This window comes from Octopus bimaculoides, chromosome 3, assembly GCF_046866305.1.
Source record: "Octopus bimaculoides isolate indiv1 chromosome 3, ASM4686630v1, whole genome shotgun sequence".
NCBI lineage: Eukaryota > Metazoa > Mollusca > Cephalopoda > Octopoda > Octopodidae > Octopus > Octopus bimaculoides.
The window spans coordinates 107,654,982-107,682,003 of record NC_142930.1 but is presented as its reverse complement, the minus strand read 5'-3'; the positions used below and the strand labels follow the sequence as shown (position 1 = coordinate 107,682,003).

General features: G+C 35.9%; 2 protein-coding genes across 2 annotated transcripts; both read left to right on the top strand.

Moving 5' to 3' along the window:
• The first annotated feature begins 2,049 nt into the window (after window positions 1-2,049).
• LOC106876330 (acid ceramidase) lies at window positions 2,050-4,352 on the top strand. The gene has a single exon (XM_014924830.2). It carries the CDS (start codon window positions 2,754-2,756, stop codon window positions 3,918-3,920), a length of 1,167 nt encoding a protein of 388 aa, XP_014780316.1. The 5' UTR covers window positions 2,050-2,753; the 3' UTR covers window positions 3,921-4,352.
• A 9,010-nt stretch (window positions 4,353-13,362) lies between these two features.
• LOC106876338 (NF-kappa-B inhibitor-like protein 1) lies at window positions 13,363-25,139 on the top strand. The gene is made up of 5 exons (XM_014924840.3): window positions 13,363-14,747; window positions 17,973-18,088; window positions 20,349-20,473; window positions 21,673-21,787; window positions 24,486-25,139. The coding sequence occupies exons 1-5, from the start codon at window positions 14,551-14,553 to the stop codon at window positions 25,010-25,012; spliced, it is 1,080 nt and encodes a 359-aa protein (XP_014780326.1). The 5' UTR covers window positions 13,363-14,550; the 3' UTR covers window positions 25,013-25,139.
• Window positions 25,140-27,022: the final 1,883 nt, after the last annotated feature.

Here is a 27,022-nt window from a genome sequence, read left to right as displayed (position 1 = left end):
TGTAAGAGCGATATGGAGTTTGCTCTGGTCCGACTGAATGTTAGAAGAAATGAAGAACGATTCCAATTGTGAAAACCACATCTTAGCATCTCCATGATATTGATGCAAAGGAAAATTACTCATCTTGGACGATAATAGGAACGGAACGGTACGAAGAATAAGCTGGTTGAAAGAAACACCGTTAGAAATAGCAGCCAAACACCCTAGCTGAAAGAAGACACGACGAGCAGCAAACTAAGAAAATTGTTTTTAGTAGCAGAGAATGAGAATAAGAGTCCTTGCTAAACGGATAAAGAACAAAACATGGCCAACACGTGGATAATCCGGGTGGTTGAAAGGAAGAAATTCGTACATAGCACGTAGGAAAATTTGTTGTCCATGTGAATTCTGGAGAAAATTTCGGATAATTTTTTTTTTTTTCATGCAAGTAAAAAATTCTCCTGTGACGCTGTATCTTCAAATGACCAAGTTGTAAATTCGATTACAACCCGAGTAAAAATGATTGCGGATTCCCGCTTGAAAATGGCACCAAAATTTTCTGGTGAAGAAGACAATATGGCGACGAGAGACATCAGTGGCGTTTCTATATGACGAATGGCGATTTGACTGCGTAGCCAAAGTTGTGAAGGAGAAAAGGGAATACGTATCCACTGGTCCGTATTCGCCCCGTGTTCACCATTTTGGAAGTATAGTTCTGTTCCGCTTCAGGTCACCATTATAGTCGGATAGTTGTCCATGTTGGGGTCACCATTTTGGATGGTGTAGGTTGTTGTTGAGCCACTTAATATGATTCACTCAGAAAGCTGTGATCTCATTTGGTAGTGGACCCAGATAAAGAACATGTGAACTAGGTTGCAATCTTAAACACGCTTATTGTGGTCACACGTATATACACAACGAAATGATAAATAGAATGGTTGGTGTACTGAGACCATGGTCTTCTGTGCCTTGCTCCTGTCTGCAAACTGGCCTGTTGTATAAGAGAGAGCCAGTCTAGTTACGTCCTCACAGCTCGTGTGTCAGTGCAGAAAAGAAAAAAAGATGAGTATTTGAACCTTAATGTTGCGTAACGTCACCTATATCTGGCCAGTTTGCTTGACTCACTGTCAAGGGGGGCAACTGCGCCTACAGAAGCCCCTGTCGTTCCTGCCAGTATCAACTGGCAACAGTACTAACAGTTTCAGTCTCACCGGTCTTGGAGAGCCTGCAGTTATTATCGACACTGTTCTTGCCTTCAGACCAAGCAAGTAAAATAAAATAAAATATGAAAATATAAATTTTTCAAGAATTGGTTAAGTTGTTGAATGAAATATCAAGAGGAAAAAGTAATACTGAGCGCGTTGGTTTGTTTGCAGTGGATCTTATTACCGGGGAGGGCCACATACTGCTGTTTCAGGACCATACTCTGCGGCACGCAAAATGAGACGCAATACCAAATAATAAAATTGAAACGGACTGTCGCCTACGTCAGTTCAACTGGCATTGCCTTCCTCTGCCGTTCAAACGTGATTGAGATCAAACATTGTTGTTGTCGATCCGCTTGCTCCGCTGTCGAGGTTTTGAACGTGTTCAGTCTGCGTTGCCGTTTTCGACCATAACGCCATGAGCGTCCCAATTAGGAGTACTAAACTTCCGACGACAACAATCTCAAAATCATTGAACCACGTAAGCCCCCCCACCACCACCACCACGACAAGAAACGAAAATAAATTGACAATAAAAAAATATTTATTACTCAAAATACCGACACAGTCCCTCACTCGCTTGAGCATTATAATAAAGAATAATGACATTTCCATCCAAAAATGTTTAAGACAACCTAGAGCATTCACATTACTGTGTTGAGGGACTGAAAATCCCAAGTACAATGAAGAATATTATATGATATTTCGGGAAGATAAGATTTCCACAATTACTTGTCAACGACCCGGCTTTTCTCAAGAAAACTAAAGGCACTAGCGTAGCTAGAGTGTGTGACGCCGGGGTAGACCTTCCGTTTGTCGACAGCAGACCCAAAAGTACCGCGCCCTACTGCCCTCTCCTAGCTACGCTAGTGACTAAAAGTGCATGTGAAGCAGGAGCGTATATTACGGGTGTGCTAAGTGTGCGCTGCACACCCAGCAAAGGTGGCAAATTCATTATAACTATTAACTTTAATCACTAATCTTAATAGAAATTTTTTGTTGTATTCCTTGCTTGAAATTTGGTGGCAGCACACCCAATACAACATACACCATACACAATATGTGAAGTGACCGAGGATTGAAACTGGGATGCATAATTAACTTACTAACAATTAATTTCTATACTATATTTTATGCCTTAAATGTATAAATAACATCCTATCTATCTGCTTGAGTTGTTTGTATCTACTTACAGCTGACATTAACCTGTAAATAAGCTGATAACTTTTATCAACTGTCAGATACTATACTTATTTTTAACATGGAGAGCATCACGTATGGAATAATTTTTATTTTTATACTTAGATAATTTACAAATGATATTTTTACTTATTAAGATAAAAAAAAATCAATGTTTCTGTATTTCACATAAGTGTTTATTTGCAATTATCATGTAATCAATAAAAATACTGGTAACAATTGCTTTATATAGGCCTGTGGTGCATCATGTAAGTTAGTATATATATATATATATATATACATACAGTTCCTTTTGTCACATGGTTTTAGTTTCGGTGTTCAGCGTAAGTTCTATTTGTCGCAATTCGGCTTCTTTAACAGTTGTTGACAATGTATGTGAAAATAATAACCATTCTAATCTTTGTGACTGTTGTCTCAGGCTTCGTTTTAAAGCCGTTTGATGGCAAATGTGTTACGGATGCTTATCCACCAAAATCTTCCACTGCTGTCCCGAACCTGACTATCAACTTAGATCTGCCTGCTCACGACCGATGGAAAGAAGTAGCTATAAAGTACAAAGATTCTATGAAAAATCTCATCGGAGTTCTCAAGAAACTGGTGGGAAGCGTACCTGTTGCGGGAGACCTAATCATCAGAGTTATTGATAATAATTTTGAGAAAATTATTCCCACACTTCCTGCTCCTTATGCTGATGAAATGATTGGGTTGGCCGACTACTCTGGTATCAACCGTGGCGAGATACTCTTATATAACATCTTCTACGAAATATTTACAGTATGCACATCGATCATTGCTGAAGACAAAAATGGTGAGTTGTTTCATGCTCGAAATCTTGACTTCGGTTTATTAATGGGGTGGGACCTTAAAAACAACGATTGGGCCATTACAGAGGCCCTTCGGCCCATGATTATGAACTTGGATTTTCAGAAGAACAACAAAACTGTTTTTAAATCTGTAAACTTTGCTGGTTACATCGGAGTCCTGAGCGGTGTAAAACCAGGTGTCATTTCACTCACTTTAAACGAAAGATTCAAACTTAAAGGTGGCTTTATTGGAATAATTCAGTGGCTGCTGGGTCAAAGGACAGCTAAATGGTCAGGTTTTTTAACGAGGGACACCCTTACGTCTGCAACTTCCTATCAAATGGCTAAAAAGGAGCTTTCCCAGACGGAACTACTAGCACCCGTATATTTCATCTTAGGTGGAACAAAGTCTAAAGAAGGATGTGTTATCACAAGATCCCTAAACAAGTCTGATAATATATGGGAAATGTCTGCAGCGAATGGTTGGTACATACTGGAGACAAATTACGATCACTGGTTGCCTCCACTGATTATCGATGATCGCCGAACCCCAGCAACGTTCTGTATGAATAAACTCACTCAAAATAACCTTACAATGGCTGGAATTTACAACGTACTCAGTACAAAACCAGTACTTAACAAACTTACAACATACACTGCATTAATGCACGCAAAAAGTGGATTCTTAGAAACACACATCCAAAAGTGTACTGATCCTTGCTGGCCTTGGTAACAAAAACAATATTTTAACTAATATTTTTATAAAAATGAAATTCTAGTATTACTGCTTTCTTTTTGTGATGATACTATTTTATTTTCCATAAACTCTAAACTGTCACAGCTGAGTGTCTTGACATTTTAATTTTATTTTCTAATTTCTCTTGCTTTATTTGGAATTTTTTTTATTCTAAATGTTTGGTACTTTTGTAAAAACTTTCAAATAGCAAGTTATTTTTGTAATAAATATTTTGTATATCATTAAATCTAGATGTCATTTTATTGTAAACTACTTAACACAAACCACAACTAACCTCACCACCTGACTGAAAGAGTTTGGGCGTGGTGTGTTTGTTTATTTGCTTTGTTTCTTTTAATGACGATAGTGGAGTTTCCAAATTATCCTGTGAAATTATGCAGCTATGTGAATAAACCATTTTTAAGCGAATATTAATTGAATATGTCTTTTTTTAACATTTTTTATATTATCACGAGTTGACATCTGTATTGTCTCATATTCACTTGGGTAAGACGGCGAGCTGGCAGAAACGTTAGCACGCCAGGCGAAATGCTTTGCGGTATTTCGTCTGCCGTTACGTTCTGAGTTCAAATTCCGCCGAGGTCGACTTTGCCTTTCATCCTTTCGGGGTCGATAAATTAAGTACCAGTTGCGTACTGGAGTCGATCTAAATGACTGCCCCTCTCTCCAAAAATTTCGGGCCTTGTACCTCGAGTAGAAAAGAATATTCACTTGGGCACACAGGCGAGATTAATTTGACGATATTTTGTGGGGAAAAAGATAATAAAAGGTGGGAATATTTAATCACAATGTATGTTACTCTAAGTTAAGGTGCAAAACTGCGCTACCGTAACGAAGGATGCTATTATAACTCGTTCACTGTTTGGCATCAAACGTTTTCAAGAACCTTTATCATGATACTGTGTTTTTACCGATATTTCTACTGTATGAAGACAAAAAAATAATACTTAATTTCACCAAACACCTTAAAGTATCGGACTTCAGACTTGAGTTTCATTACGCTTCGTAACCATGGGAGACCGGTATTTATTTACTTACCGGTCCCGTTATTATGAGTTTGTTGTCTTTTAGAGCCAGGTCATCTCCGATAATCAAAGGCGCTCCAATCGTGTCTACTCTGTCTTTCTGTATATAAAACTGCATAATCTAGTGTGTCCTCCCATTTTTAAGTTGGTAGGATGTTGAAGGAATTTTGGTTGCTATTTCTACCCGTTCGAATGACTGCGTAGATGTCGTCTCGTTGTCTCGTAATTGTTATACATAGATCCAGCTTAAGTCTCTTATCAACAAATGTTTAGTTAACTAACTACTATTTTGCTTACCTGTACACAATTTTCATAGCCTTTTGCTCAATGTTTCTCTTTCTGATTGAAACCAGTTGTATTTTACTTCTTGTTAAGAAAGCTATATCTATTCGTTAATCCTACTTTTATTTGAAAGCTTTCAACTACTGATTACATCACTTAAAATAAACTTTTTCGTTTAAAAAACAAAATTATTCAAACAGGCTAATTTTCAAGGTTTTATCCAAATTCTCACATACTATTCCATCCAACGTTCTTTTTTCTTTCTTTTTTTTTTTTTAGATATTTGAGTAGGCTAATGACCCCTACCTTGAGAAGAAAAGTAAAATTCAAGAGGAGGTGCTGAAAAGTTCCAGGTTTTGGGTAAAAGAAAATACTGGAGGAGCAGCTAATTATGATTTTATTCAAGATATTTTCCTCTCAGATTCACAAACTTATTGCAGTGGTCCTTCAGTTCTTCTAAGCCCCATAAAAGAACTCGGAAGGTTAGGCCTCCAACCAGGCTTTTAGTGATACTTTTAAAGCCAGGAACTTTTCAGCATCCCGTCATATATAACTCTTCGTTTTTGTATTTGATTTGCTAGATTCTTGATGTGAATTTGTGTGTTGAAGCAAATCTTGTGTCTGGGGAGGGTCATTATGCCAATGAAAATTAAAATAAGCACATGAACTGTTTCGATACCACTTCTTTATTTTACCTACCAACTATTCCATTGAATAGTTTAGTTGGTAAAATAGTGATATTGAACCAGTGCATGTGATTATATAACTCTTAAGGCACAAAGCTAGTAATTTTGAGGGAAAGGTGTAGTCAGTACTATTATCTCCAGAACTAGCCCCCTGGGGGATGACAGGCCAAGCTAATTTCAGCAGGATTTAAACTCAGAAAATAAATAGCAGGAACAAATACCAGACTGTATTTTCTCCAGCATGCTTAAAATTCTTGTGGATTCATGTAATGGAATTTGTAATGCTTTTGGTCCTGATCTATCTTCTAAATTGGATTCACTCTCTTGTCATCGTGTGGTTTCCTTGTCTCTTTTCTATAAGTATTTTCATGGACATTGTTCTACTGAGCTCTCTTCTCTGGTTCCTCCTTTAAGAACTTATCAGTGATCAACTAGACTTGCATCCAGTTCTCATTAGTATGCTGTGCAACCTCCTAAGTGTCATAAAGCACTTTACAGTACCAGTTTCTTCCCTCACACCTCTGAACTTTGGAATTCCCTTCCACAGTCTTGATTTCCTCATCTATATGACCTCCAGTCTTTTATGTCTAATGTGCATCGTCACCTATTGACTTCTGTCTAGTGTCTGTTTTATTCTAGTAGCTCTTACGTTTTCAGTGGTCTAAGGACCTTGTAACGAGTAAGTGCTTTAACCCTTTTGATACCAACCTGCCTGAAACTGCTTCTGGCACTGTAGTGCAAATGTCTTGTTTTCAAAAGTTCTGAATTAAAAATTTCCACCAAACCTTAGTCACAATTTATGTTCCTAACACTAGCTTAATGATAACTAAGTTACTTTACCAAATTCTTTCTTATATTTAAAATTAATTGAAAGACACACAGAGCATCTCAACAGAAATATGGTAAGAAAAGTGTTAAAGAAAGAAAAAGACATTTATATTCTTAGTGCAAATAGATTTTTAAAAAAGATTGGAATAAAGGGAATTACAATTTTATTTTTATATAAAATAGTATATTTTATTCCTGGTATTAATGAATGAGAAGGATATCAGTATTTGGTTACCTTTTAGAATAAATTCAAAAGAAAATACAAATAATTTCAAATATTCAACAAATCATTATTTTCCAAAAACTATATTTAATAATTGAAAAGTACTAATGACTGCCATATACTTCATAAAATTTTGCTGATGTAAAAATATCAACTTCAATATTCAACAAAAAGAGCCTCCAGTTTCTTCTTTTAAATAAGTGTTATGTGTATATCTTTGTGTTTGCTTCCTACACCACTTGACAACCAGTGTCTATGTCCTTATAACTTAGTGATTCAGCTAAAAAGACTAATAGAATCAGCACAAGGCTTAAAAACCAAGTGTGGAGTCAACTTTTTCAACTATACTCTTCAAGTTGGTACCCCAGCATGGTCACAGTCAATTGACTGAAACAAGTAAGAGTAAACAACTATGTATTCAGGTTAACTATTAAAGTTGTATGCACTTCTATTGTACTACATAAACAGGAACTAATAATTCTGCTTGTCATTATGTTACGTAGCCCATTGAGAAATTGAGAATGCTTTCACATGATAAGAGAAAAATGGTGCGAGAAGCATCCATGATGTGAGGTAGAGGGAATGTAATTGTAATGCTATCACGTCATTACATGAACGGAAAGAGAAAGAAAGAAGTGTCCATGTCATGTGGTAGGGCGAACATAATATTCACGTGGATAAAAAAAGTTAGTTGAAGGTAGTGATATGGAGGAGAGTCAGGAATATAATTTTGGAGCAGTGAAATTCTGATGGTGAGATTAAAGAAAGGTAGAGAGAGAGAGAGAGAGATGATGGTAGTGGTGGAGATGGTGAGTGCATAGTGAAAAGTATTTTTTTTTTAATTGAACTAAGTTTTTCATATCATTTATCACTTAATGCATGCACATCCCAAACTTGTCATTCACTTTAGAAAGAAACCAGTTTCCCGTTTGCCTGTCATATGCAATGACTATCAACAAATCACAAGGGCAGACATTTAATAAAGGGGGACTGTTCTTGCCTGAATTTGTATTCAACCATGGTCAGCTATATGTTTCATTCTCAAGGCATGCAAATTATCTGATATGAGAGTTAAAGTTATCAACACAGACAAACAAGGGAAAAGAATAGGGAGAACTTACATGAAGAACATAGTCTGCAAAAAAGTATTGGATTGAAAGGTATATGCAACTTGAAATGTGTATTGACTCTGACCCATTGCCTTGGCTTATAAGTTATGATGTGGCTTTCAGAGTATGCCATGCTGCATTAAATTTTTACCCATATGTGACCCCTATATTTTACATATAAAATAATTTTTTTTGTTTTCTAGATATGAATTTGTGACCATGTAAATTTTAAAATGTATTTTTTTTCTGTTTCTGAGAAAAATGGTAAAATAAGAGTGAATATTTATTTTATGAGTGCTGTGTATTAAGTCTATAAAATTGTGCATAAAGTATATAAATTGCATTAAGTAATCATCATATTCCAATTTCCTTCACTCTTCAATGAGTAGCAGATGAGCGACTATCTTTTGATACAGACACAAAACAGGCTACGTTTTCAGGAATAACTATTAATTTCATGAAATATTCACAGGTCCTGCTAGTACATTTATTATTACACTTAAGAGGATACTCCAACAAAGTTTCCAATCGTGACTTGCGTCAGTGTTAGTAATCACTATTGTTACACAAAAAAAAAAAACTATTCAGATTAAAAGTAAATGTAATTTCATGACTCCGCTATTTATATTGTTGTTAATCCCAACACATGACTTCAGACCACAGTCATGTGCCAAACATGTTCAAGGAGTGACAGTGTGGTAAGTAGCTTGCTTACCAACCACATGGTTCTGGGTTCAGTCCCACTGCGTGGCACCTTGGGCAAGTGTCTTATACTATAGCCTCGAGCCGACCAAAGCCTTGTGAGTAGATTTGGTAGACGGAAACTGAAAGAAGCCCATCGTACATGTGTATATATATATATATATATATATATGTATGTATGTATGTGTGTGTATATGTTTGTGTGTCTGTGTTTGTCCCCCCACCATCGCTTGACAACCGATGCTGGTGTGTTTACGTCCCCGTAATTTAGCAGTTCGGCAAAAGAGGCCGATAGAATAAGTACTAGGCTTACAAAGAATAAGTCCTGGGGTCAATTTCCTCGACTAAAGGCAGTGCTCCAGCATGGCCACGGTCAAATGACTGAAACAAGTAAAAGAGTATAATAGATCAAATGAATAAAATTCAAAACTTTATTTCTTCATTGTTTATGAATGCATAAGTGAACCTAGGTGATCAAAAGTCTATTTTTCAAGTGTAAAACCATGCACTGACCACTCCTAAAGCATTCAAAGCAATGCAGAACAAACAATATCAGCTGGGAAACTGAAAGTGTTCAAGGGTAACGTTGATTTGACACAAGATTTAAGAAGACCAGAGAAGGAAGGTATGACCATTCTAATGTAATTTTGATGACTTGCATTCTTTGTGTAGGGAAAATGTCTATGTAATTAGAGTTCTTGATAATTTTTTTCCTTTACAGTTGAGCTATGCTGGGATTACTACCTTAAAGTAATATTAGATTTTTTTAATAGTAACACAGTGGAGGAAGTATATAGTATTTTTAATAAAAGTGAATACAATTTCAGGTTTTTAATAAAACAAGAAGAAATACACTCCCTCCTTCACAATTTTAAGTAGGGGTGTAGTTAATTGATAGCTGTACTTTACCTTTCAACCTTGAAAGAAGAAAAAATAGTCAGCCTTGACAAAATTTGATTCAGATAAAGATTTGTAAGGAAATGGCAAAAGACATGGACAATACTACATTGCAATTGTCTTCTAAACTATATAAACAATTTGCAGTTCATCTCAATATACTCTAAACATTTGTAACATTTCACATGTTAAAACAGTGCTAACATCAGTTTTGACTTGATGCCAATAACAACTTGTACTAGACTGAACTCTCACTGCTCAACTTTGTATTTACATACTGGGGAGAAAGGGAATGTTATAGAATTGATAATATTATCCTCAAGTTAAACTGTTGGACAATATAAACAACAAGGGAACAACTTGTTGACAGACAAAAATTTTGCCTGCATTCAAAATTAAAACTACCCATTGATGGAAGTACTCTAAATAAACTCTAAGACAAAAAGTTATGTAATATAAGTTGCTTCAACACCTAAAATATTTGCAACATTATTGCTTAATGCAATAAAACATTTTAATGTTACTTAGTCTGGTCATATTGATACCTATGAATTTGTGTAATTAACAGTTTCTATATTTTCTGTCTGCTGGAGACAAGGCAACTTTTTTAGTGCTGGTACCCGGTACCATGATAGGATGAATCCCATACATTGTAAAATGGTTACCAATAGGAAGGACATCTGACCATATATGAAGTAGTACCCAGACTAGTTCTGTAGCATACCAATTGATGATAGTACCGGGTTGCATGCGGAGTGAGAGCTAGCAGTGTATAAATTTATTTAACCACTTGTTATACATACTTATGCATATACACACATACAAGCATGCATAAACTCATGCAGATAGATGGATATTGTAGAATAAAGTAGATTATATAATAAATTATAATTAAAGGTTATGAAAATATATGTCCTCGTCTTGCAATAGAAAAAGGTAGGGGAAATTGACAAAATGACACCATGATCTAGTGTATTCAGTTTAAAAGTGTGCATACTAACTAGAAACATTTCCAAAAACAGAAAACCCAACCATTTGGATATAAAGATAGTTGATAAATGGAAGTAAAATTAGGGTGGTATAAAAATAAAATAAAATTTGCAAGCTATGTCAAGAACTGTTAGGTGGTTGGAAAAAAACCACATTAAATATAATGTATGCTAGCTCATTACTTGTTGCCACACTGCTAGTAAAAAATATTTTCTAATCATGTAGATACCTTCATGAATTTTTCATAGTGTAAGTCTTTCTTTGAAGTCTGTGTTGTTTTGTCTATATGTTGAAAGACATACAGAAACACACACACAAATAACCAAATAAAAAGTAACTATATGTTTTGTATATATGCATATAGTTTTTTTCTGAAGTCTGTGTTATGTTGACTTACACTTAATATTCCCTCATTTTTAATCAAAGCTTGTTAGTTACTAAGGTGACAACATTACCTATTTATCTATCTTTCACACATGCATATGCTCTCTCTCTCTCAACAAGTTTTTCTCCTCCCCTTCTTCCCTCTCTCTGCACTGATGTTGTTATGGACAGACAGACTGAGAACAGCTTCTCTTTTATAATATCAGATTGTGGTGCAAAAAATGTGTATCATAAAGTCTGAAAAAGATGGGTTGTGGGGTCAGAAACACTATAAAGTGCCAGCAAAAACCAAGTTGTATAAAAGGAATCGGGCTATTTTAGAAGATAAATAACATTTGGGGAAATTTATATGGATATGGAATCAACAGCAATGAATTTAGTGTACAAGTAGGGGTTCACCAAGGCTCAGTTCTCAGCCCACTCTTATTAGACTCCTTCAGGCCATAACAGAGGAATTCAAAACTGGATGCTCATGGAAACTGTTATATGCTAATGACCTTGCCCTTGTTATATGCTCATGATCTTGCAGAAACTTTAGGAGAATTGGAGAAATTCCAGGTATGGAAACAAAACCTGGAATCAAAGTTATCCTAGTAAAGACCGAAGTTGTTGTTAGTAAGAAAGAAGATAAAACTTTCCTTCTGTCAGGAAAATGGTCCTGCTCAATATATAGAAAAGGAGTTGAAAGAAATTCCATTCGCTGCACCCAGTGTAAGCTATGGACACATAAGAGGTGCAGTGGAATCACAGGTAGATTAACAGATAAAGTTGTTTTAGTATACAGCAGATGTGCAGGAACAATTAGTACTAAGGGCACACAGGACTTAGATTCTCTCAAATTCCTAGGAGGCTCTCTTGAGGTTGTAGATAGTTTCTGTTACTTAGGCAACCAAATTAACAATGATTGAGGAAGCTCTGAAAGTATTGTTTCTAGAATAAGAATAAGGTGGAGGTAATTCAGAAAGCTATTACCTCTGTTGGCAACAAAAGGACTCTCTCTCGAAGTGAAAGATACACTATGGTGCTTGTGTGTGAACAGCTATACTCCATGGTAGGGAGATATGGGCTCTGAATGCAGAAGGATTGTGTGGACTGGAGAGAAATGACAGCAGTATGCTCTGTTGGATGTGCAACATCAGTGTGCATGTATGACAAAGTACAAATGTATTGAGAGAAAAGTTGGGCATAAGAGGAATCAAATGTAGCATGCAAGAGAGAAGGCTACATTGGTTTGGATATGAAATGCATGTGAATGAGGACGGCTGCATAAAGAAATGCCAATCACTGAAAGTGGATGGTACCTGCTGAAGTGGGAGACCCAGGAAAACATAGAATGAAGTAGTAAGGACCGATCTCAGGATATTGGACCTCATGGATGAAATGACAATGGACCAACATGTCTGACAATATAAGGTTCTTGAGAAAAACTGCCCTTGTCAGCGAAACTGAGTTCTAGAAGCGCTGTGTATTCCACCCACATATAACAAGAAAACTTTTCACACACCCTACCCCAACAAACCAAACTACATCCCTACATTTCAAATTTTTTCTTATAGCATATAAATGTATTTATGGGGAGAAAAATATTGAAAATCATCAATACATTCGAGAGAAAGAAACGTGGAGGGTTATCTTAGGATGTGCTAGAAACAACAGCCAAATCTCTGCAATCATTCACTTTTTCCTCTGAAAATATTAACAATGTTTTTAATACTTTTTACCGAAAAGGCTCCTCCCATGGTTTTGAAGTGCCAAAAAAAAATTGGCCAAAATCGGACCTGAGTGGGATGATGAGGCGGGGTAGGGAGGTTATACAAAATAATTTTCAAAACTTTTTTGTCATTTCGAAGGCTGTGGTTTAAAAAAATATGGTCTTTCTGATCCGAAACTCCTCTCCCTACCCCCTCGGAAAAATTTTCCCCACAAATTTCTTTATAATTGTAATCTATGCCGTTTGGAAGGTATTTGTATAAAATTTCATTGAAAAATATCCATTTTCCTGAAACTTATGAGAGAAAAAAGTCGGATCGTGTGAATTTTCCGAAACTCTTCTCCATATCCTCTCGGAAAAATTCTTTCCAATAAATTTTTATATACTCTGAATCCACAGCATCTAAGGGGTATTTGTTGAAAATTTCGCTAAAAAGTATCCATTTTTCTGGAAGTTATGAGACAACAAACTCAGTGGGGTACACATCTGTAGTTATGCCCTATCTTTATATATTCTACTGCTCTTTTCTCGTTATGATTTATTGAATACACATACACACACGCGTGTTTTTGCATATGTGTGTTTATGTATAGTTGGTACGAGCAGTGTGCTTATGTCAGTCTGCGACACAGAGTTTCCCAATATTGTGCAACTACCCGCAGAAGACTATTATTGTAATTAGAGTTGTCTTTCCATTACTCCAGCTTTAGTCTTTACTGCGTGTATAATAGAACCATTTAGTGGAGGCGCAATGGCCCAGTGGTTGGGGCAGCGGACTCGCGGTTTCGATTCCCAGACCGGGCGTTGTGAGTGTTTATTGAGCGAAAACACCTAAAGCTCCACGAGACTCCGGCAGGGATGGTGGCGAACCCTGCTGTACTCTTCCACCACAACTTTCTCTCACTGTTACTTCCTGTTTCTGTTGTGCTTGAAATTCAAAGGATCAGCCTTGTCACACTGTGTGACGCTGAATATCCCCGGAACAGCCTGCTCGTGAAATTAACGTGCAGTTAATTTCACGAGCAGGCTGTTCCGTTGATCGGAACCCTCGACGTCGTAAGCGACGGAGTGCCAACAACCATAGAACCATTTATATTAACATATAGAAGATGAGTTTCACAGCCTAGTCAGCCTCAACATTAGAATCATTTGCTATTGTTTGATAGCGGGTTTGCCATGAGCGAAAGGTCATATGAACAACGGCGTTTCAGCTATGACCATCTCGAATATTGTATATATAGTTCTACATAATCCAGTGTGCCATCCCTTTTCAGACTGTAGGATGGAATTTTAGAAAACGATTTCCCAGCCATTTTTTGAGGTTGAAAACGAGAAAGTTTCAAGACTCAATTTATAATAGCAGTTAAAGGAGCAACAGTGAAAAACACGTGGATTCGTGGTTAGAGTATTTGGCTCACGATCGTAAGTCGTGAGTTCGATTCCCGGTGACACGTTGCGTCCTTGAGCAAGACTCTTTATTTCGTATTGCTCCCGTCCACTCAGTTTACAAAGTTTAGTTGTCTGTAATTCAAAAGACCAGCTTAGTCACATTCTTTGTCAAGTAGAATCTTGATAATTACGTTAATCGTACACGTATCCATGGTATGTTCAACCACTTGCACGTTAATTTCACGAGCAGATTGTTCCGTTGATCAGATTAACTGGAATACTGGTCGTCGTAACCGACGGAGTGCCAATACAACAAACTAGTGATTGGCTACTTCCGCTTTCAACACTACAGCCTCTGTGCTCTAAAGCATCGTTTTAGGATGTCTTCATACGATAGCTACCGACACGATTTGATGAATAAAGTTATAACCTATATTAGAGATAATCGTCCCAGTCGTGCGAAAGAATTCATAAAGAAACATAAGCTCGGAAAATATCTGAAGAACGTGACAAACGCCAACGGTGGAAACCTCCTTCATACGTGTTGTTCTTTCACCAATTCAAGACGTTTTCTCAGGTATGTATGTTTATACACACACACACATATATATATATATAGCGTGTGTGTGAATTTTTAAAACGTTTTACAGACATACTCTTATCTAAAATGAAATTTTTTTGTAAGTCATACAACGAGCGTTTATTCAACTCAAAGTTATATATTATACTATTTGTTTACAATAGCTACAATGATTTTAAAACTATATTTGAATAATCCTTCAAAAAGAAAGTTTAGGGTATATTTCTTTGACTTAACCACATTTGTAATCATTGATTCTTCACCATAGTTCGAGAGATTAGGACGTTTGCTCCAAATTTTCCCTATCAAGAACACACTATTAAAAAGCCCTCAAAGTCGCTTTAGGCAAAGACTTAGCATTTACAATCACAAAACTGTATGAGGTGTTTACTACTAATGATCTTGAATGTACTTCAAATCTCAGTTACGTCGCTAAAACTTGCTTCTGTATATTAATGACAGTGGAGGCGCAATGGCCCAGTGGTTAGAGCAGCGGACTCGCGGTTATAGGACTGGGCGTTGTGAGTGTTTATTGAGCGAAAACACCTAAAGTTCCACGAGGCTCCTGCAGGGGATGGTGGCGAACCCTGCTGTACTCTTTCACCACAACTTCCCCTCACTCTTGCTGAATATCCCCGAGAACTACGTTAAGGATACACATGTCTGTGGAGTGCTCAGCCACTTGCACGTACATTTCACGAGCAGGCTGTTCCGTTGATCAGATCAACTGGAACCCTCGTCGACGTAAGCGACGGAGAGCCAACAACAACATATTAATGACAAATATTTTAAACTTCTAACCGCGCTCCTACTTACTATTCATTCCTTCTTTATCATCTGCACCAAGTAACCTAAATATATCATTCAAGATCTGTGTTGCTCCAATGAACAAACCTCGGTATTAGTGGGATACAATGAATTCCTGATTGCTTTTAATCTAGTGGGATACAATGAATTCCTGATTGCTTTTAATCTAGTTTTTTTTACAAAATTTATTATATTAGTTCATTTTATTGATATATGATAGAAATAATGGCGCTTCTTAGAAACGCACCTCTCCAAGAAAATGATACTTAATTGTAAAGAAAAGTTAGGAAAATGGGAAATATATCCAAAATATATGTAGTATGCAAAAAATTAGGAAGATTCATCTATTTTTAAATATTTTATACTAAAAAAATAAAACAAACGGAAAACGAACATCGCGAATATAAACAAACATGTCGGACGATACAAAGGGAGGTAATTCACTTTTACCAGTCAGGTATCATTAATGATACGAGGGGCTAAATAGCCACTGAGTTATATGTTGTAATTTATTTTCTCTGAAAACAAAAATAAAAGTAACAAAACTTGCATACATCTTAAACATATTTACTGTATTGTTTTGTAATTATTTCTGTCGTATATCACACCTTAAAATGGGCGAAGGTAAACCTTAAAGCTAACCCTAATCCTAAAACTAACCTTAACCAGTGTGCGCAGTAAAACTAATTAAAAACAATGAAGAATTTGCAAACGATATTGTCGGGCCCCTCGTATCATTAATAATATCTGACTGGTAAACAGTAAGTTACCCCCACCCCACCACCTGTATCGTCCAACATGTTTGTTTATATTCGCGATGTCTGTTTTCCATTTGTTTTATTTTTGGATCTTTCTGATTTGACGGGCAACACTTTTCATTAATGTTTTATGCAGTGTTTTTGGTACCGAAACACTTTCAAACTTCGTATACTTGTATATTTTGTGTTATAGAACAGATAAAAAATTTTGTATTCAAAGTTATTTCATGTAAAAAAATTGTCGTATTTCGGTAATTTCAACCAATCACTGACGTCTATTGAGGTGAAAACAATTACTGCCGTGGAATGTAAACAACGGTGTCATGGGATCTTTTCCCTTGAATAAAATTAGTGCCGTTGTTTGTCAACAACAACTACCCGTGTTACTCTTATTTATGACATCGTTCGTGCGTTTGTACTGGATTTAGTTTTAGGGTTCGGGTTTTAGAGTTAGGGTTAGTTTTAGGATTACGGTTAGGGTTATGATTATTTTTGTCATAACCTCACTCATAACCCTAATCCTAACACCCTATAACTCATAACCATAACCCTCATTCTAAAACCCGAACCCTAACCCTAAAACCCTAAACCCTTACTAGGGAATAATGATATAATTAAACAGGGAATAATACTCTTGACACCGGTAAAAATTATTGTTTATAAAAAGAGCAGTAACTGTATTCAGCTGAATAGATGTCAGTGATTGGTTGAAATTACAGAAATATGACAACTTTAACATGAAATAACTTGCAATATATAAATTTTTGTTAAGAAAGCTAAGAGAAAAAGATGTTTTATATGACACATTCTACCAGTATCCCAAGTTTGAAAGTGTTTCGTTTAGAAAACAAATGTTGCCCGTCAAATCAGAAAGATCCATATTTCCCATTTTCATAACTTTTTTTTTAATTAGGCGTCATTTTCTTGGAGAGGTGCGTTTCTAAAGAAGCGCCAAAATAATTATAAAACAACAGACTAAAAATGTTTAAGGCGTATGCAAGTGTCGTTTTTTTTTTTCTTAGTTTGAGCCCCTTGTATCGTTAAGTCGGCGGAGGTAAAGAATATGCACACCACCCGTTTTTGGCGTAACTCCAACCCGAAAAAACGGGTGGTGTGCGTATTCTTTACCTTTGCCATTTAGTTAATATTTCGGGACCCTTGTATCCCACTAGTACCCAAGTGTCATCCATTGGATCATGACCAAATTTTCCTATCCAAAAACTATACACTGTTAAAACACTCGAAGCCGCTTTAGGCTGAGACTTTGCAGCCATCTCCCTAGCTCATTTCATGGTGAGTATAAACTGGCTTGTGCTTTTGCCCAATCAGCGAGCTGGCAGAAACGTTAGCACGCTGGGTGAAATGCTTAACAGTATATCGTCTGTCTTTACATTCTGAGTTCAAATTCCGCCAAGGTCGACTTTGTCTTTCATACTTTCTGGGTCGATAAATTAAGTACTAGTTGTGTACTGGAGTCGATCTAATCGACTGGCCCCCTCCCTCAAAATTTCAGGCCTTGTGCATAGAGTAGAAAAGGATATAAGCTAGAGTAAGGCATAATGTTAATCTGTAATGCTCACTTCTCGAAAATAGAATTACCGTGGAATTTCTTGTGTTAATGATTGAGTAATGTTAATGATTTTATGTTTTAAAACAGATATCTTTTACGTAAAGAAGTTAACCCCTTACAAACGGACTTTAATGGAAATTTACCTCATCACTATGCAGTGCACCAGCTCCTCTATATTGAGGATCCACATGAAGCACAGTTTGGTAAGTAACAATTTCTGCAAAAATAATTATCAGCTTCACTTTCAATGGAGTACAATCTGGTAACTTTGTATCTTGCTTTCTCTAAATGTTTTAGGTACCTATGTAGTTGCAAGTAGAAATAGAAACCCTCTCGGCCTTCCCACCTTTAACCCAGCAGAATATAACAGCTGGAGAGAGAGCTGCACCAGCAGTTAGCTGGTACTCATTTTCAGCTGAGGCAAACAGCATGAAATGATGTGCCTTGCTCAGGAATCAAATCCACAACCTTATGACTTTGAGCTCAGTACCTTAACCTCTAGGTCACATTTCTTCATAAAGAATAATTAACTATATTGTTGTTGTTGGCACTCCGTCGCTTACGACGTCGAGGGTTCCAGTCGATCCGATCAACGGAACAGCCTGCTCGTGAAATTAACTTGCAAGTGGCTGAGCAATCCACAGACACATGTACCCTTAACGTAGTTCTCGGGGATATTCAACGTGACACAGTGTGACAAGGCTGACCCTTTGAATTACAAGCACAACAGAAACAGGAAGTAAGAGTGAGAGAAAGTTGTGGCGGAAGAGTACAGCAGGGTTCGCCACCATCCCCTGCCGGAACCTCGTGGATCTTTAGGTGTTTTCGCTCAATAAACACTCACAACGCCTGGTCTGGGAATCGAAACCACGAGTCCACTGCCCTAACCACTGGGCCATTGCGCCTCTACAATTAACTATAATATCAATAGTAAAAGTCAACTAGTGTAAGAATTAATTCATAACTTGTTATTAGAGCTAAGTGCTTAAAGAATTAGACTACCTCATGGGCTCTGAGTTCAAATCTGCTATTGCAATTCATTATATGAACAGTAAACTTTAGTTCTCCATTACTTCACCTTGCTGTCAAGAAATGGATACCAGATCAATTTATGCAGTCTCACACCAGAGCTATCTTGGTCTGCCACTTTGGCATCTGACCTAATTTCAAATACAAATTGTATTCTACCTAGTGTGCAACAGTCTATTCCATCATCAGGAAGACATCTTCCTCAGCTACTAGGCAATTCCATTATTTTGTCATATTCTACTTTTTTATATATTTTGACATTTAACTCACAATGATCTTGAGTGTTTGGCTGTAAGTCCCTCTTCGTTGAGGCTTAATCTTACTGTCAGTCTTCACTACTATGTCCTGTGTTTTCCTAGGTCTCCTTCTTTCACATTTAGTGATCAGCACTTCTTTATGTAACCATTTCCATCTATATACATCACATGACCATACAGCAGTCTCCTCTATTGCACACTACATCTGATGCCTCTTATGCCCATTCTTTTTCTATATACATTTGTATTTTGTCATACATGGACACTGACATTGCACATTCAACAGATCATGCTTTCTTGATTTGTTTCTAAGTTTTTATATGTCCTCTACAGTCATGGCCCACATTTCATTACCGGGCAGCATTGCTGTTTTTATGCTAGCATCATACAATCTGCCTTTCACTCTGAGAGGTAGGTCTTTTGTTACCAACAGAAGTAATAACTCTCAAAACTTTCTCCAGCTGGCTCTTCTAGCAACTACACTTTCAGAACATCATCCTCCACTGCTAATCATCATCATTTAATGTCCATTTTCTATGCTGGCATGGGTTGGATGGTTTGACCAGAGGTGGCAATCCAGAGAGCTTCAGTCTGATTTGGCATGGTTTCTACAGTTGGATGCCCATCCTAATGCCAACCACTTTACAGAGTGTGCTGGATGCTTTTACATAGCACCATCACAGTAAATAACAAAAATTATCCACCACCTCTAAGAGTCCTCCTGGGTATTTGAGAAAATCTATTTCTCATGTACTTAGTGTTTATTGCACCTGTTCATCAGCTGCAAAGTCTATTTCTCTGTTAACCTCCTGTGATTCTACTGCACCTGTTATGTGTGCACAGTTTACCTTGGGTACACCATATAGAATTTCTACCTACACTATTTCTACTTATTAAATGGAACCCTATCGAAGGTTTTCTCCAAGTCAACAAATGCAAAGTACAGCAGTTTACTTAAGCTATAATGTAACTCCTAGGGACAACTTTATCAATGTATACAGCCAGGTGTTAAATAGGATTCATGACTATATAATAGCCCATAGTATGACTTCTGACTGTACACTTGAAAAGTTGTACCAGTAATACATTTAAAACTGTTTAAAATAACTTTACAATGTTTTATCCTCAATATCTTTAGTTCTATGTTACTAAATACCTTTTCTATCTTCTACTTCAGTCTATCAAGAGTTTGTTAAACCATTTCTGAATGCTTTCCCCGACTGTTTGATGTTTAAAAACAGGTTTGGAGAGTCAACAGAAGATTTGTTGTTACAATTTTTTCATTATCAAAATATTTATCAGGTAATTTTACTTTATTACTCAGGTATTTCATTAATACTGAACAAAAGTCAGTTGGTCATATTGTGAGATATGTATGTGTTTCTGAAAGGAATTAAATAGCTACAAATGGAATTTGAAAATATACCATAACTTTGCTCATTAAGTTATTACAGCTATACAATCTATGACCTATGGAGCATCATCATCATTTTAACGTCCACTTTTCCATGCTTACAGAGGTAGGACAGAATTTTATTTAGGCAAATTTTCTATGACCAGACGCCCCTCCTATCACCAACCCTTACCTTTTTCGAAGCAAAGTAATATTTTGCCATTGCCAGACATGATCTTGCAGAATATTGCTGATTAATGATACTGCTTGTATAAAAGTGACAGTCAGTTTACAGCTATCATGTGGTGTCAAAATAAGGAGACATGCACATACACATATGATGGGCTGCTTTCAGTTTGTGTCTACCGAATCCACTCAAGGCTTTGGTTGGCATGGGGCTACTGTAGAAGACATATACTCAAGGTGCCATACAGTAGGATTGAACCAGGAACCATGTGATTAGAAAGCAAATTTCTAACTGCCCAACCATGCCTGCAATTAAACTTTTTTACTTCTGAAATATTTGATGAAATGCTTTCAAGTATAATATATAATAAACTATAAGTATAAGGGTTACAACAAAAACTGGAGAATATTTCCCCAAGAAATGAATCAGAAACATTAATTTTACTAAATGTTTGCAAAATTGTTTTTATTTAAATATTAAAAAGGAGTCTCAATGTTAAAAGTTGGGAGCTACTGGTCTGCACTAATTTTCATCCAGATTATTATATATGGTAGGGTTGTGGTGTTACTGAATACACTGGAGGGATGAGCTGGCTGCTTTATGATGATCAGATATTTAAGTCCAAATCTTATTTGGTTCAATTTTTTTTTTACTTTTCCAAATATGTACTACTAATATAAATAACCTTAAGTCATTTGACTACATCTTTATTACAAATATGATCTGCTTTAGAAACAAATCTGAAAAAAAAAAATCGTTATTGTCTCTGATTGCTTTTTAGGTTTCATTCTATTGCCTGTAGTTGCCAGGTACAGCATCTCAACTAATATTTTTTATAAATATTTATAGCTGTATCGTAAATATTTATAGCTGTATCATTATGTTGTTAACTGCCAAACTAACCAATTGATCCTTCTTTAGTCAACAGATATCACAGATGAAAGTGAATATATAAATGAAGAACAAGCATGGAATTATAAGCTAGGAGATGTCTTTGAAGATGAATATGAAAGAAGTTGGGGAAGATATGAGAATGGTTTGTCTGCTGTTAATACCTTTTTTGTGTTCTTATCAGTGTTGAAGAGAGAGTTTTGTATTTGTTTCTTTATGAGTTGGCTGAATCTGTAAATCTCTTCCCCTTCACTTGTTTCAATCATTAGACTGCAGCCATACTAGGGCACCATCCTATAAAACTTTCAGTCAAATGAATTGACCCCAGTACTTATTTTTTTGTAAAGTCTGGCACTTATTCTATCAGTCTCTTTTGCCAAACTGCTAAGTTATAGGGACATAAACACACCAACACCACTTGTCAAGTGGTAGTGGGGGACAAACACACACACACACACATATATATATATATATATATATATATATATATGCACAACGAGCTTCTTTCAGTTTCCATCTTGCAAATCCACTCACAAGGCTTTGGTCAGCCTGAGGTTATTAGTAGAAGGCACTTGCCCAAGGTTCCACACAGTGGAACTGAACCCAGAACCATGTGGTTGGGACACAAGTGTCTTACCTCACAGTCATGTCTGCACCTGTTGATATTTTACATGTATCATAGTTATTGCATTTGATGTGAAACCATTCTTGATAATAAATACATCATACTGATAACATTCTCTGTTTGATCACTCTGACTAAACTTGATCCTTCAGTCAGTAATCAAATTGTAGCCATCTTTATAATTGTTGTTTTGGAGATTTAGGATTCTGGGTTTTTTTCCCCTACCTTTAAGATTTTACAGAGATTCTTGAGAGATACTTGGATATTGCATTGATAAGTAGAGTGACCATGTAGAGACTCTCACAAGTTTTATATTTTTATATTTATTTGATGATGCTCTAGATTAACTAAGTCAATCGTGGTATGATTTGAAATCAGAACGCTTAGCATCTCATCATTATTACTGTTTTATAATTTTGGCTTTAAATGTAGATTGCTAACTTCACTGTCTTATTGGGCTAATAATTGTCTTGTTTTGTACTAAATTTGTTATTCTAAGGTATCGGGATTTCCAATATGTGTCCTCAAATTTTAAGTGGCGGAGTCTGCCTAGGAACCTAATTAACTGACACTGAACTTCCTTCAATGAGATATATGTCTACATTCAGCTAGTCAGGACCTATTTGTTTATGTTTATGTGACCTTTATTCAAAGTTTCATTTTATTTTGTAAAAGGTTCAAGTTTACTTTTAATACCTGATTCTAATTTGCCTTCAGTGAGTTGAACATTGAAGATTAAAATGAAGTATGAAATCCCATTTTGTGGTGTTTCTTTAATTCACTGTAAATAGATTAACTATTTACAGAGTTGGTTTAAAACAAATGAACCAAGTGAGATATAGCAAGCTTTTTTTGTTAAATATATTTAATTTTAAAGAAAGATTATATAAAATATTAATAAGAGAATAACAATCAAGTACTGTCGGAACTAAGGATTATTATTGGTAAATTTAAAATAAGGAAGAAACCAGACTTAGAATTTGGCCTCATCAATTGTTTACCAGAAAAATGTTTTTATTGGACTTAACAGACTTGACGATTTCAGATATAAAACATTCATAACTTGGAATCTATGAATTACACAAATGGTTTACTAGACACATCTAAGAATTCTATTCCTTAAGTGACCCGAGAGTAACAGTAGTGAAAACATAGTAGCTACAGTAAGCAAGGGGTGGAAGAAATTTTAAGATGTTTTCACTATTGATTATAAAGAGCATGTCTCTTTGTACAAAAAACAAACTAAATGAAAAGTAGTCTTGAATTTGAGTGACTGGACATTAAAGTTGAAAGCCCTAGAATGGAATAATGAATGCAAGGGGATAAATAACTTGTGCTGTTAGTGTAGAGTATTTGTAGCAAAGAATAACTATAATCAGAGGTAGTAAAACCTGCTGAGCCCTCACATACAAAAATCTAAGATGAGTGTTGATAAGTCAGATGTGTCTACCATGCAGTAAATGTTGATGTGGAAAGTTGAGCATTGAAACCATGACAACAATGACTTTACTGATTAGCAGAAACTATACTTCCACTATTTTACAGTTAAATTACCAGGTTAGACCAATTTTATTACAGTTAAATTACCAGGTCAAGCTGAACAGAGATTTATATTTAACATTGCAGTAATAAAATGCAGATGCTGGATTGATACATTTGGATTGTCATTATTTATAAAATAGATACCTACATTAAAATGTAGTTGGCATCGACTTTATAACACATAAGACTTATGTCAATGTGTAATGACTTTCAAAACATTCACTTTTGTTCTTTCTTTTGATTTATATTACAGAGATATACTTGCATAGCAAGTGACCTGCTCTGAGATTGTGTGCTGGAACGAAAACAATTGCAGCATGGAAGGTGTTTATAAGCCATTTAAAAACATACAAAAACTGTTAGATTCACTTCAACATTTAAATTTAATTTGCCAAAATATTTTCGTCATTTTGAGACTGAAACCTGATCACTGACAAAATTCCGGAATTTTGTCAGTGATCAGGTCACAGTCTCAAAGCGACGAAAATATTTTGGCAAATTAAATTTAAATGTTGAAGCGAATCTAACGGTTTTTGTTTCTCTAAATGGCTTATAAACAACTTCCACGCTGCAATTGTTTTTGATTTATACATTGCTGAAAATTATATTTTATTAATTGTACAACAAAGTTTAGATTCACTTAGTAATAAAAATTATATTATATTTTCCTTATTCAGATTACTTTGAACATAGTAAAGAATGGGAATCTTACGATGCATGGGCCAACAGAATATCATCTGAGAGAAAGAGGAAAAAGGAATCATTGAAATATGAGTACAGTTTTAAGAAACCTCAAAAGAAGTTACACAGAGGGAATTCGAAAACACACACTCCAAATCCTGTTTCACAACCTAAAAGAAAACATTCTGAGAGAAAACTCACTGAAGTGGAATTTTTGAGGAATGAAAAGAAATACAAAAAGTTGTTAAATGGAAACCAGAAGGAAATTCTTTCTTTTGATAGCTTCCCTTGGCCAACTGACAACCAGGGAATATGTCTTTCTTATGAAGGTGTAGAATCTCTTCATATTGACAATACGTTAGAGAACAAAATGCTGGTCCGAAAACTGCAGCGCCGATGGCATCCTGACAAGTTTATGCAGAACTTTGGAAACCGTTTGCTTGAATCAGATAGGGACCACATTATTAACCAAATTAATGAAATAGCCAAAGCACTGAACAAAATTAATGAAAAATTAGTTTGAAAAGCTTGTATTGTGTTGAAATTATTCTGTTGATATAACTTCAAACTAACTGTAAAATAAAAAATAAAATATTTGAAATGCCTTACTTATAGGCTGTGCATTAAATAAAATATTATATATATTTTGATCTTTTAAAATTTTCTTTATTTTTTACACTTCAGTGATTTTATTTGAATAGGATGGTTTTCACAAATTTGTACCCCTTTGAGAAGTGGCAGTGTAGCACATTAAACAATCTGCAGCAGACTGACACAAAAGATGTAATCTGCCTTCAAGTGGTACAGCACAAACACAATTGTTGTGGTTAGGAGACAAAGTTTATCTTCTCAGGAACTGTTTAAAGAGTGATGAGAAATGTGGATTGGAAGAAAAGAAAATTTTTTTCATGTGTGTTGTGTAGTAACAGAAGGAAAATTGGCTACAATTTCAGTGGCTTGATCTGCAGGAGTGCTATTCAAAGAGCCATATTGGTTAAGAAATAAGAATATTCTAGAGATACTCTTGGCCAGGGTTGCAACTGAAGTGATGAGAGAGTTTTTTCAATGATCATCTTACAGACATTGTGATGGTTTATAAATACCTTTGTCTTTCGCCTACCTGTATGAACCACGTAGTGGTTTTGTCAGGGATACTATCTGCTTAACTGGTTAAGTTGAAACACATTTGTTACAGCAACAAGCATTGCCCCAACCATTGTTGTGGAACAGTTTACTTAGTTAAACTATTAGTTTGGTAATTTGATGATTAGGTTTCAAGATGAGAAAGTGAGCAGAAATGTTTGGAGAATCAGTGTGTCGAGGATACAAGCAAAAGAGAAAAACTAGCTGATGTAGCTGATTTCTGATATGTTCCTTATATATTAAACCTGAATAATTTCTGGAATTGGTTGGCCAAGCTTTCTTTTTCATTATTAACAACTTTACACTTAGAGATATTGCTGAGAAGTTTCTTGTTATGTCCTTCAGATAATTAGAAGTTGCGCTCCCTGTAAGCCAACAAATATTGAGCTTGCAAGGAAGTTTTTACATGGTTGCTTGACCTGCTACAAATAGCAGCTAAAGCTTCACAAGTCATACTCAAATGGCTTTTTTTTTTTTTTTTTAAAGGGGACTCCTTGGACAGTGTAAATCCTGACATACAGGCCATGATTTTAACTTCGTAATTTTGCTGATTTGGTTTTAGATCTTGCTACAAAATCAAAGAAGGATGACAGGGGACCAAGACTCCTGGCAGTTTGCTGTGCTCAAAAAGACATGACAAGCTAAATAAAAGCATGGTTACCCTTAACATTACAGGTTCATCTCTTGCACCCCTAATCTTTTGGGCTTGTAGGTATTGGTGCCACATAAAAAGCATCCATGCTGGTGCTGCATAAAAATATCCTGTACACTCTGTGAAATAGTTGACATTAGGAAGGACATCCAGCCATAGGAAACAGATATGGAGTCTGAACAGCCCTTCAGCTGGTCAGTTCCTGTCAAACCGTCCAACTCATGCCAGTATAGAAAACATGCGTTAAATGATAACGATGTAGTGTTTGAATGTATGTTGAATCATCATTCTTCATTCTTCAACCAAGACATTCTGCTTAGCTGCACTTCTATAGAAAAAAGCCTCCACATTTTCTGTTTCCTTCACTTACCACTTCATATTGCATATTCTTATAAAATACACCTTTTCTGCCTCATCACTACATACACAATTACCTGCATGTTAAAAAAGCAACCATGTCTTCAAATGACACCCACCAACTTTTTTTAAATGATGCATTGGGCTTTAGAATTTTAAATACACTGTATCTGAATAAAGGATAGTCAAAACTGAACTGCTTAGGCTTTTACATATAATTGTTATTCCAGTGTATTTAGATGTTTAAGTGCATGTCTATTACATATATGTTTGCATGTAGTTAAGAAGTTTGCTTCTCAACCATGTAATTTTTAGGTTAAATCCCACTGTGTGACACCTTAGACATGTGCCTTCTAGTATCTATCTATCTCAGTTTCACAT

What these genes read in the sequence shown, in the direction of transcription:
- LOC106876330 (XM_014924830.2), top strand. Translation starts at nt 2,754, where the DNA reads ATGTATGTGAAAATAATAACCATTCTAATCTTTGTGACTGTTGTCTCA.
- LOC106876338 (XM_014924840.3), top strand. Translation starts at nt 14,551, where the DNA reads ATGTCTTCATACGATAGCTACCGACACGATTTGATGAATAAAGTTATA. An exon ending in AATTCAAGACGTTTTCTCAG is followed by an intron (nt 14,748 to 17,972) that starts GTATGTATGTTT and finishes GTTTTAAAACAG; the next exon opens with ATATCTTTTACGTAAAGAAG. An exon ending in ATTATCAAAATATTTATCAG is followed by an intron (nt 20,474 to 21,672) that starts GTAATTTTACTT and finishes ATCCTTCTTTAG; the next exon opens with TCAACAGATATCACAGATGA.